A 12770-nucleotide genomic window follows, 5' to 3' on the forward strand; every position below is an offset into this window, starting at 1 on the left:
TTACAGAGGAAAAGCCAGGCACCTTACTTGGACCTCATATGCTTGATCTTATGAGACTGATGTTTGTGGTCAGAGGTGGATTTCATGCCCTGTGGTGTTTTCAGTGTATATAATGGTTGTGTTTTCACAGGGTTATGAAAGTGCACATTGTGTCCAAGAGCCTTCACCTTACATGAGTGCTATGGGAGCCCCCTGTAAATAACACTATTAAAATCCAGTTGTGTGTAGTGGACGCTTGACTGTGCAACATCATCACCACAATGTAGCCAGGATAGTGCTGCAGTGACAGTTGTGAGTTTTTTTATTGTCTCCAATTTGTACATCCTGTATAAACTATGAATGTTTCCTGTGTAACACATGAATGTTTCTGAGAAGAAACTCTAAATAGTTAAGAGGTTAACCTGTTCAAAAGATACTAAATAATGGTTTAACTGGACAACTTTAAAATGAGCATGAAAACAATCCTCTGTTATATTTTAGTGATCCACCAAGAATGAGAAAATATTATGTAGTCAGGTTACTACATTTTGGCTACTTTATTCTTTCTGTCAGGTTACAATTTTTTTTTTAATTTCAATAAAAATATGCATCTTAAAAGGGAAAAATGAATTAGACTGAGAGTAAAATCAATTAAATTTTCAAATTTCCACTTATTATTTAAAAGTAGTTGCTAATACGTAGGGACATACTGAAAATAAAAACGAAGACAGGAGAAATGATGGGAAACCATCAATGTAAACATCAGAGCAATATTATAGCAGTGGAAGTTAAGAAGCGATGGGTGGCTTTTTATGATCCTATTCTGAGATGCATTGTATCAGGGAAAAGTTTTTAAAGTACCTAATATAATCTCCTGGGGATAACAAATTTGATGTTTAAGTCATTTCAAATGAAAGTTTCCTTCTTTGCTTATGACAATTGATTCCAACATGAAATGGATATTATCACTGTATATCTTTTTATTTTGAATGCACACTTTATACCTATTGTTTCACATGCCTATAATTTAGAAGATCCACCACTTATCCATGTTCTGGGCCGCTATGTGCAAGACATTAACATGTCCTAACTAAAGCTTTACCTTAGTGGAGAATAATCGAAGTCAAACCATCATGTTCTTTAAAACCGCCAAACTTTTTTTTTTTCCACTGTCCTAAATTGTTTCTTAGATAAGAATTTTACAAACATTTCTCATATTAGCGGTAATGGTGGAGTCGGAGAGTGTTGCGCCTTCTGCAAGCTGCACGGCGAGAACCTCCAATAATATGGTGGAACTTGTGGCCCTTTCCAAAGCCACGACTCTTGTGGCCTGCAGGTGTTGGCCCTTGCATCTCCCTATCCCTGTGGACTAGTTTGGTGATCCACTGGGTATCAGGATTCCATCTGATAGCTTTATGGAATGGATCAATGAGGATAACCTCAGAGATTTTGTATGCGGGATCTTCACCAACCCAGTATGAATTCAGGACTCTGAGAGACTCACAGTGACAACCAGCTCACTCCTCAGCAACAGACTGAAGGCTTTGAGCAAACTTTGACTGGTTAACACTGTGATGTACTGGCTTGCCATAGGTTGCACCCTTAGGAACTGGGCATTTGCAGCCACCACGGTGCACACGAATCCGATATATGACATAACCTTGCTTGGCCTTGTATCCCAGCCTGCACTCTTTATCGGGATGGGTGGGGTGGGGGCCCCTGTGGAGCAGAGAGAGCTGGCGGTACTGCCAGCAGTGCATCTTGGGAAGAAACAGCATTACTTCAGACTGCTTCTTCCTCCATAGCTCCTGGATGTACTTGTAAGTGCCCATCTTGGCTTATCTGATGGCATGAGACACAAAGCAATCTAAAAAAGTGCCACCTGTGCAGGGATTGGAGGTGTCTGGAGAGGCCAAGCCATGAACCAAGGCTGGCTGCCGCTACTGCCGGGCTCAGGACTGCTCAGCGAGAGGTACAGGACACACCGAAGCCAGATGCTGCTTGTCTGGGTTTTATGAACCTTTGAGAGATTTTATGGAAGCCCGCAGCATGAACCAAGATAAGCCACTTATACGAAAAAGGGAATAGAAGTACCTTGGGTGGGCCCACAAGTTTGGTGGAGCAGGGTCTCAGGGAATCAGGGCAAATGAATGGTGTTAACCAGGTTGATGCAGACTCAGACATGGCGTGTGCCTGTCTCTGCACGCTGGGAGGTGGGAGGGCGCAACAAAGAAGCAATGGCTTCCACCAGCTCCTCCATCCAGGAGAAAGCTTCCCCTCCAGTCTTCACCCTGAAGACAATTTATTTCCTCCCTATATGTTCCTGGTTTCTTTCGAGCTACTGTACCAGCACTGGAGTTCAGAGGAAGTGAGTCTATCAGGTCAGCGAGTAAGTCCATGTGCGGTGCCTTTAAGAGGAACACCTGAGACTTGCTCAGCCCTCCGCCTCACTCAGCCACAGTTTCCACTGGTTTTCACAGGCAGAAGTTGTGGGGAACCCTGGGGTGGGAAGCCTGGTGTGGGGCTGGGGCCCCTCACTCCTCCAGGGGGGCCTCCACAGCTGAAGTATCTCTCCCGATTTTCAGTGTTCACACGCACTGCCCGTTCCGCATCTCTACCCCTCCTTCCAGTCTCAAGGTAGCTTCTTCTGTATGTCCTTAGTTGTAGGGCTTTGGTTCAGCTAGTCTTCAGGCGACTCTCAAAGTTGGTTGTTCTGCAGTTTAGTTGCAATGTTGATACGTTCATGAGAGGAGGTGAACACAGCATTTACCTACTCTGCCGTCTTGACTGGATCCCCAAGAAAGAGAAATCTTAACCTGATAATATTTTTAGCAAACAAATCAAACCATAGCTTTGAATTTTCCTCTTCAAAGAAAATAGAAACATTCAGTAAAAAAATGGTATTCAATATATCACATTTAAATTTTCCTACTACCATAAAAGAATTAAAAAAAAACAAACACAGTATTATCTAATTTGGGAACAAGACTTATATATGTTTCCATGATTGCAAAAACCTACCAATAAATATTTTGTGAAGCAAAATACATTTTAAATAATATTTAAATGAAATTTGATAATGCGCATCCTAAGGACCTTTTCGTAAGATGAATAAACACACTCTATTTCGTCTCTTTCATACTTTCATACTGTTGTGCAAAATCTCACCTTTTGTGACAGAGGCAGAAATAAATATTACTTACCTTATTATTCATAAATGCTTTGAGGCACTGAATAAGTTTATACTGATTCTTCTTGTCAATATTTTCTTGCCTGAATAAAAGGAAACAACATTATGTTATAGTTAAAAATTTCTCCTTCAGTGATTTTTTTTTCATTTTTTTATTATTTGTTATTCTTACTGTTTCTTGTCCAGAAGCTTTTCCAGCACATCCAATAAGAGTCCAAGACCTTCATGGCCAAAGTTGTTAACCCAGCTATGAAATAAACAAAAACAAACAAAAAAAATGTATAAATAATTTTGTATAATTAATACATTAAGTATGTAAAGTGAAATTTTGATTTTCAAATCTGATCATCCTGTCTTTTATATTACTTGTCATTCTTTCTTCTACTCCCACTGTTTCAAGCATCCTCTATGAGAATGACTGAAAGAGCTTCACCTCAACCTCAGGCTTCTCTTCATTATTTTAGATGTCCATTCAAACGCCCTGCCTTGGTTGTTTCACCAACAACATGTACTTAAGCTGGAATTTATAAGCCAAATTTATCTTCCTCTGTGTCTCTGCTTCCATAAATCAACACCTCTTCCATTCCATTCTTCCAGATTCTGTTATTGACACCACTATCCTTTGAATCCTTCAAATTTGAAATACAGGCATTAATTTTTTGATTCCCCCATCTCTTTCACCTTTGTATTCATTCTGTTCATTCATTCAGTAAATATTTATTGAGTGCTTATGAAGTACCAGACACGTTCTAGGTGACAGAGATATAACAGGCAACAAAACTAAGCCTTTACCCTCATATAGCTTAGTGTCTAGAAAGAGGGACCCAGATGAGGAAAAGACAAATATATAATCAAATGTCAGTACTTTGGTGCTAAGAAGAAAACTAAACCTTGGTAAATGGAATAAGAAGTGCGAGGGTGTTCTTTTTCAATGTGTGGTCAGGGAAAGATTCTTTGATCAGGTAGTATTTGAGCAGAGCCTTGAAAGAAGGGAGAATTTTCCCAGTAGAAGGAATACCGGTAAGGGCAAATCGGGTATTGAGGTCATAGCTAGTGTGCTTGGAATATTCTAGGAACTGCGAGGAGACCTGTGTGGTTACAGCTGTATAAGCAGGCTTGGGAGAGTAGCAGGAGATGAAGTCCCATCTGCGGTGGAAGGCTGCAAGACTGATCACACAGAGCTTAGTTTGACTTTCTGTCATCCAGTCATGAATATTCTACTTCTAGAATGACTCCCACACATACACCCTTCCCCTTTGCATTGTCTCTGCTATCATTCTAGTTTAGCCCTAGTTACTTTTCCTTTAATGTGCCAATAGCCTTCCAACTAGGGTCTTTGCAGCTTCATTTTTTTTCTTTAATTCATTTTACAAAATGCCAGACTAGATTGCAGTTGACCAGTCTTCCTTCCAAAAATTTCTTCGGGACTATCGGACGCGTTTCAAATCCTGATTCTGATTGAGTCTCAATCTACCTTTACAGCCTCAGGCCTTATACCACATGTTTCCAGTAAAAACCAGTCAAATTCTCTTTCCTGGAGTCCTCCCTGCACTTCCCTGCCTTCCCTCGTTTATTCTTTCTTCCCAAAAGGTAACCCCAACTCCATCTCTCCGAACACTTCAAAGCTCAAACTGACTGTCAATTCTTCCATTAATGTTTATCTCCATAAGTCCTCCATCCAAATAGCAGTTATGTTTCCTTTGAACACCCATGTATCTTATTGCTTGATAATATGATTCTTGCCACATGTGTCTCACCCACCTTTCTGGATTAAAAATTCTCTGAAGACAGTTGCTTTATCTCATGTATCTTTCTGTCTTCCATGATACTTAGCGGAGTGGCTTACATGTAGTCAACACTACCTATACATTTGCTAATTCAAATTTAAATAAATTTACTGATTTGTGCACTTAAGAGAATCAGCAGTTTCAGACTGCCCAAGAACTTCATAAACGTAAATTAACACATAGCAGAATCCTATGAAGCAATAATTAAAATCTATACATATTTAAACGGTGACTATTATTTCTATCTGACAGTCTTTAAGCTACATTTCATGTCTACCTAAGGGAAAGCGTACAAAGTAGAGACCTAAATTTCTAAGAAAATATCAGTAAGGAACATAAGGTCACTGAAGAAAAGACATTTTAAAAATAGCTGAAATATTTAGAACCAATCACATCCACAGTATATATGGAAGCTCATTTTAAACAAATTCTGCTTTAATTTTCATGGTGGAAATGAGAAACAAATCAATATGGCATTGTAGTGCTAGTTGGCAGCAAGCCACCATTCAATTGAGGCACGTAATCAACCAGTACAATGAGCTATTTTCTCTAAAGACTCTAGATAATCAGTGGGGTAGTGGTGGAAGGATAAAAGGACATCAGCTCTAAGCAAAATATATTGTATTTAATCTATCAGAGAGAAAAATCAGCAGATATCATTACAGCACAATATACCCAACAGCAACCTTAGAATAATAGGAATTCTGAACAAATTTATATATACAGCCCTCAGTATCTGCTTTGGCATTTGGGAAGATAAAATAATCTATGATTTCCTTAAATTTAATGCTTACAAATTGTTTTTAAGATTCTAAATTTTACTTGTATTCTTTTTACACCTAGTGTTATTACAACTATTAGGGTTATTTCTTCCTTGATCTAGGGAATTGTTTGATATAAGAGCATGATTTATATCTGTTCAGTTGAAATCAGTCACCCACCTACACATGCAAGACTGCTTTAAATTGTGCTGTTTATGGTACTTTGATTTCATTCAGTGAAAATTACAATTGTTCTGGAAAAAAAAAAGAGGATACAATCATGAAACTCAAGTGTGAGGCGGAGGGCCTATTTATTACATACTAAGCAGTTAAAAGTGTTAACTGAGACTATTTTTTAGGCCAATGGGCAGAGGAGTCCTAGTAAGAGTCCTGGGAACCTTGAAAATCGTGAAAATAGGAGTCCCAGAGGAGCCTGTTGCTAGGGGGATAAAATAATTATGATGCAGCATGAGGACACTCAAGAGGTTAGAAGGAAGAGGGGCAGTTTGACATTCATTTTTTCCTTTTTTTTTTCCTTTCCAGCATTAATTATCTGTCTTCAAGATCAAACATTTTGTGGCCTCTAGAGAAACACTATTTTCTCTCTCTCCCTCTATCCTTCTTCTCCTCTCTCCGGCCCCATAAGCATTTCAAAAATAAAATGTTGGCTACTATGATAGGTAGGAATGTTGATACTATAACACAAGATTGAAGCGTAAATCACTGGTTCTCAAGGTCTGTGCCCCAAACCCGTAGCATCAGCATCATCTGGGAACTCGTTAGAAAAGTAAATTCTTGGACCCCGCCCAAGACCTATGGGATCACTAACTCTGGGGGTGGGTACCAGCAATTTGTGGTTGTAACTACTCCTCCAGGTGCTTCTGATGCTTGCTCACGGTGGAGAACCACTGCTACAGAACAATGGTTTACTGAGAAGTGGAAGAAGCCTTTCTCAGGAACACTGAGGCTCAAACTCAAGATTGCTTTTTAGGGGCGGATGGGTGGCTCAGTTGGTTAGAGCGCGAGCTCCGGGAAAAGGGGCTGCAGGTTCGATTCCTACATATGGGCCAATGAGCTGCGCCCTCCGCAACTAGAATGAAGTCAATAAGCTGACACTCAGCTCCTGGGTGGACAGATGGCTCAGTTGGTTGGAGCGCGGGCTCTCAACCACAAGGTTGCTGGTTCAACTCCCACAAGGGATGGTGAGCTGCGCCCCCTGCAACTAAGATTGAGTACGGCAGCTTGCGCTGAGCTGCTGCTGAGCTCCCGGATGGCTCAGTTGGTTGGAGTGCGACCTCTCAACCACAAGGTTGCCAGTTCGATTCCCACAAGGGATGGTGGGCTGCGCCCCCTGCAACTAGCAACGGCAACTGGACCTGGAGCTGAGCTGCGCCCTCCACAACTAAGATTGAAAGGACAACAGCTTGATTTGGAAAAAGTCCCAGAAGTCCACACTGTTCCCCAGTAAAGTCCTGTTCCCCTTCTCCAATAAAATCTTAAAAAGAAAGAAAGATTGCTTTTTATACCCTCCCAACCATACTGAGCACTCGTACTGCCCCCAGGACAGAAATCTAGAATCAAGTCGAAGCAAGTATATTGGGTGTATTTTACAAAGTATGCAGACTATAAGTTATTCAGTATTAATTGAAATATCTAGAAATATAAAACTACAGTTGATGACTTGATTTAAAAAGCTCACTCCATTGCAGATAAGGACAGATAAAGACATAATTTTCTGTAGTATCTCAACTCTGACATAAGAAATTGCAATTTATCATGGTCCCTAAATTTATAAGAGACATAGAAGAAGCAGAGGATAATGAAGAATCAAACAGAAGAAAAAATGGGGGAGGAGAATAATCTCTTATAATTTCTATAACCACTCGGAAACAGAGTTTTTTTTTTCTTTTTTTCTGAGGTATGATTTACATACAGTAAAATTCACCATTAAGACAAATGTATTGTCATTTGACCTCCAATACAAACATATACAACATTTCCATTATTCCAATATATCCCCTCATTTTTCTTTGCAGTCAATCCCCTTTCCATCCCCTTTCCCTACTCCCAGGTCCCTAGCAACCACTTATATGATTCATGTCCCTGTAGTTTTGTTCTTTCCAGAATGTCAATACAAATTGAATCAGATAGTATGCAGGTTTTTTCGTCTGGCTTCTTTCACTTAGCATAAATATTATGATATTCAACCATTTTGCAGTCCATTCCTTTTTATTTTATGGGTTTACCACAATTTCTTTATCCATTCATCAGTTAATACACATCTAGGTTGTTTCCAGGTTTTGATGATTATGAATAAAGCTGCTGCAAACATTCACATGTAAGCATTTGTGTAAGCATATGTTTTCATTTCTCTTGGGTAAATAACTAGGGGTGGAATTACCGGGTCTTACGGTAAATGTAAGCTTAACTGTTTTACAAAACTGCTTTCCAAAGCGGCTATACCATTTGGGATTCCTTCAGCAAAGTGTTACCATTCCAATTGCTCCACACCATTCCCAGCACTTCATATTGTCAATCTGCTTAACTTTAGCCATTCTGAAAACTGTTTTCAGATAAAGAAACTGAGAAGCAAAGTAATTTGCCAGACATCACTCAACAAGTATCAGTCCTAGGACTCATCCCCAGATCTGACTCCAAAGTCCACGTTTATTTGAACCCTACCGTTAGAAACGACTACCAGGCCCAGTACATGATTGTCTGTAACAACATCTGGCTCATGGCTCCACCAATAACTCACTAAAGGACAATCAGTGGCTGTTCCAGAACTGTACTGAGCTCTTGTCTATATATCTGTCTAGACCCACAAATACAGGCTCTGTATTTTGTGACAGTTGATTTCATTCCTTTAGGTGTGCTAACTACTTTTCAACCTATGTTTCTATTATCTTTTAAACTCCTAAGCTCCATAAGAAATCTACCAAACATTGGTAAGGAATGATATCTAGAGACTCCAGTTAAAACTTCTGACCAAGATTTAGGTAAGGCAGCTTATCGGAATTGAGCCAGAATGTAGCCCATGAGTTTCATTTTTTCCCCCAATGACTGCATAGTCCAAAATCTCATTTTTGGGTATTAACATACTAGTCATTTTATGTTATCGTGTTACCTAAATTAAAGAGTTGTCTTGACATGCTACACATCCATGATGATGTTTGTAGCCATCACTTGTCAGGCGACCAAGTGAAACAAATGAACCACCCAAATAAAAACAATAGAAAGATGAGCCAAGACAATTAATGTTTGAGTGAGCAAGAGGCCAGGATTAGATCTAAAGACTGCAAAAGAATCCAGGAATGTTATCTAGGGAACAAGAGGAGCTAACCTACAACGCGACAGTATTTTCTGACCTTAGTATGTATAAATGGCTTGGCTATGTCTACCAGGCAGTCCAACGTTTGGTACATTGCTCAGTAACTTAAAAATTCAAGACCTTTCCCAAGTTTACTCAAAGGTCAGGAAAATATCACACCATCCATCATTGGAACATGCTATAGCATGGTTAAGTGCATATGCTTTAGAAGAGGACAGACCTGGGTTCCAGTCCCATCTCTACCATATTCGAGCAGTGTTATTTTTGATCAGTTACTTAAACACTCTAAGCCTGGTTTCTCACCTTCAAAATAGGGATGAGAATAGTTAACTATATCCCATAGGTCTTTGGGGCTACTAAATGAAAAATGCACATGAAATAGCACACTGAAGCTTATATCAAGATATTTTTGAAAACGTTAAAAACCAAATACTTGAAAGCTCTTTGAATCTTCTAGTCCAAAACACAGTATGAATTTTAGGCATAAAGACCTCATTTAAATAATGTTAATAATTAACATTTTATTATTCATTTATTGAAAAGTATTTTAATGGATATAAAATATGCAGAAGACACTAAACAGACTAGACTTATTCTATAGATTTTTTTAGAAAGACTTTATAATTTATATATTTGGTACTTGTATTATCTCGTGTTTTCTTTACCTTGTTAATATTAACTTTGTATATATTTCTCACTATATTTAGAGCTCGCCAATTCACATAGGAACACACACAGAAATTACAGTGGTCGGGGGAAAGGGTGTGGGGAGAGAGCGCGTCTATTTATAGTTCATGCATAATCCTGACAGAAAGAATTTTATCAAAACATTACATCAAAACTGTATCAAAATAAAAATTAAGGTTTTAAAACAGAAATCTACCCCTGGCCTTCAGAACTCCTGAGGTCATTATTTTTAAAGGGCCTACTTATACTAATCATCATAATCCAAGGAAAGAAAATCTTATATTTAATGAAAGTATCAGAGGATTCACTGAACCCTAAATGCACGAGAAAGCAAGATTCTCCCCTTTCTTGCTCTCTGGGGAAAAACTAAGTGATGGAAAACTCTATTAAAAGTACCTACTGAACGAGGGAATGAGATTCCGATCCCTCACACATATGTGTAAAGGAAAACCCCTCAGAATTTCCCAACACTTCAACCTTTCATCCATTAACTGGAGATTCACAGTCTGCATTATTTAGTTACAGTTCATGTAAATATAACTTAAAGATGTAGTGGACATATGAGTTCAGTACACTATCCACAGTACAGACAAACCAGGAAATCGTAACGGCACGTGCATTTATGATGTGATTGTCCGGATTCACATCTCTCTTTCAAAAGAATAAAGCCAAAATTAGAAAGTTCTATTCTGAGTCCCATAAGCTGTAGAGGCGATTGGTCTCATGTGCAGGAGGCCAGTATTAGTCATGTCATCCCTTGATCACTGTTTGTGCAGTGCTGAAGGCTAGCGTAGAGGGTTATGTGTTCTGTACAAAGGATTTTATTTTTCTCTAATGGTGTTCTAGTCCCATGTGTGATCCCATACTACAACCCAAGTCACTGGAATATCACATAAAATGAATGATAATACAGAGTTTCTTGGGGGAATTCAGAAGTTGGTAACATTATAAGACATGAAACAACTAATTCAAAAGGTTGAGGAGACTTGAAAGATGAGTGTAAATGGTGTTTACACATTTAATACCAGGAAAGCATCTCATTTTAATACCAATGTTGCCAATGTACTGTTTCTGAATGCAATTAAAACAGAACCTTAGTTATATGCACTTGCAGGGGTGGCAGGTCTCCCTAGGTGATTAAAATCAATGTACCACCCAACACAAAAAGTATGCATTCAGTCCATGGATCAATATCTCCAAACAGTAGCAAACAAAAACTTAGTACTTTCAGCCTTTTAAAAGATAATTTGTTCAGTTAAATCAATTTCATAGATAATTCTACTATCAATATATGAATCCATTAAAAATAAAATGTTAAAACCAAAACAACATAGATTTGTATGCATACGCTATGACTGTGGCGGACTCGGTTCAATAAAAACATGCGTATCTACTCAGGTTTCTCTACATGCAAGTTACAATAGCCAGGGGCATTTGAATGTCCATGGAACATATTTATCATGGTAGATTAATGCATGAACTATTTCTGACCAATTAAAAGTATCTATTAGATGTAATACTGCCATTTCCAGATATTTGCATATTATTCCTTTGAAGCACAACATTCATTTTCCACTTATTTCACCGGATTCACAGAAAGGTTGAATATGTCAATTTCCCGGCTCTGCCTCTCAGTGGTTCTGACTTCAATGTTGAAATAGATTAGAATTTCCTTAGAAAACACCAAATAAGACATTCCGTCTTTCTCTCTGTGCTGTTATTTACTGAAGAGGGTTTTTATCTGGCTGCATTTATTCTTCCCATCAGGTCTCACTGGAAAGAGCCTGCTCGGTTTTATGCTGCACACAAATTTTCTAAGAGTTCCTCACAAAAGAGGCAATGTGTGTTCTTTCTGGTTGCTCATATTATATGAAAACAAATTCCTCTTACATAATTACAACAAATGGTAAATGCCTGAGTTACATATACAAATCTCCTGAGGTCAATAGTTTAAGTAAAAATTATCTCCCAACGGACAATTTTCTTATTCATTAAAATCAATTTCTTAAGCTCTCAAAACCATTTGGAGATAGTCAAAATGGCTGATGTCTAAATCTGTTAAAATGCCCAAAAGGCTACAGAAAAAAACATTTTTTTCATCCCCACCCTCCTTTAAAATTTATTGTTAGAAAAGTGTAAGAGAAGCTCTTATTGCACAGTAATGATGAAAACAGAATTTACAAAAAGAAGTGAATGAAAATAAAAACAGAATCTTTAATCTATAGTAAATAAAGGGGAAGCACGGAGAAAGAGCCTTCCAAATATTCAATCAAAAGCTAGTAATACTTTACATTGTTTTCAAATGTCTGAAATTGTGAATATAATTAAGACACTAACCAAAGTAGCCTTCTTAGTGATATAACTAGTCTAACTTATAATAAAATGTTAACTTCTACAAGAAAAATGTATTGGTTCGTTTTCCTAAGCTAAGTAACAGTTAAAACTTTATTACACACTCTACAGGACATCCAATTTCTTTTAGGTTAGTGGAATTTTGTTAAAATGAACTTACTCCAAGAAATCACATTCCTAATCTGCAAACCCTGGAAAGGAAAGAGAACTGACATCGAGTTTACCTGTCGTGAAAAGGGTAAGAAGTTCTTTGAGTGCAAGGAGAAAAAGAAAGATGCATTAGAATGTACCACCCACCCATTTCCTGTTTTCCTACACCAATTAGCATGGCACACTGTGTGACTGTGGTGCACAATTGGCCAGTTATATCAGTTTTTCACCGAAACAGGCGTAAGGCAAGTTGAAGGGTAACTACTATTTGATGACTGAACAACAGAAATGCAACAGTCCTTCTCACCTATCAGGTGCAATTCCAAAAACGTGTCATTACAGAGTGTGACAGATACTTAGACAAAGATAAAAGAAATTTAAGGTTCATGAATTGTTTAGCACAGGAAAACTGCAACCAAACCAAAAAGAACCATTTCCTTGGGTCCTCATTGTAATGTCAAAAAAATCTCAGCAAGTCCCAATGTTTTACTGTCTCAGAATGCCATCTGTAGTGGTAACTGTTCTGGTCTTTT

At 38.3% G+C, this 12770-nt stretch overlaps 1 protein-coding gene and 1 pseudogene across 3 annotated transcripts in view; both read right to left on the bottom strand.

Annotated features, from left to right (window-relative positions):
- The window catches only part of DIAPH2 (diaphanous related formin 2), an 843900-nt gene that overhangs the window by 629269 nt on the left and 201861 nt on the right, over positions 1 to 12770 (bottom strand). For all 3 annotated transcript variants that reach the window (XM_033107889.1, XM_033107880.1, XM_033107870.1), the window contains 2 exons: positions 3342 to 3416; positions 3183 to 3252 (listed from right to left, as the gene is read on the bottom strand). In XM_033107889.1, coding sequence (XP_032963780.1) covers positions 3183 to 3252; positions 3342 to 3416 — 145 coding nt within the window. The remainder of the gene's footprint in view (positions 1 to 3182; positions 3253 to 3341; positions 3417 to 12770) is intronic.
- Positions 1197 to 1811, bottom strand: LOC117023346 (60S ribosomal protein L15-like; annotated as a pseudogene).

The sequence above is a fragment of the Rhinolophus ferrumequinum genome, chromosome X (genome assembly GCF_004115265.2).
Source record: "Rhinolophus ferrumequinum isolate MPI-CBG mRhiFer1 chromosome X, mRhiFer1_v1.p, whole genome shotgun sequence".
NCBI classification, from domain to species: Eukaryota; Metazoa; Chordata; class Mammalia; order Chiroptera; family Rhinolophidae; genus Rhinolophus; species Rhinolophus ferrumequinum.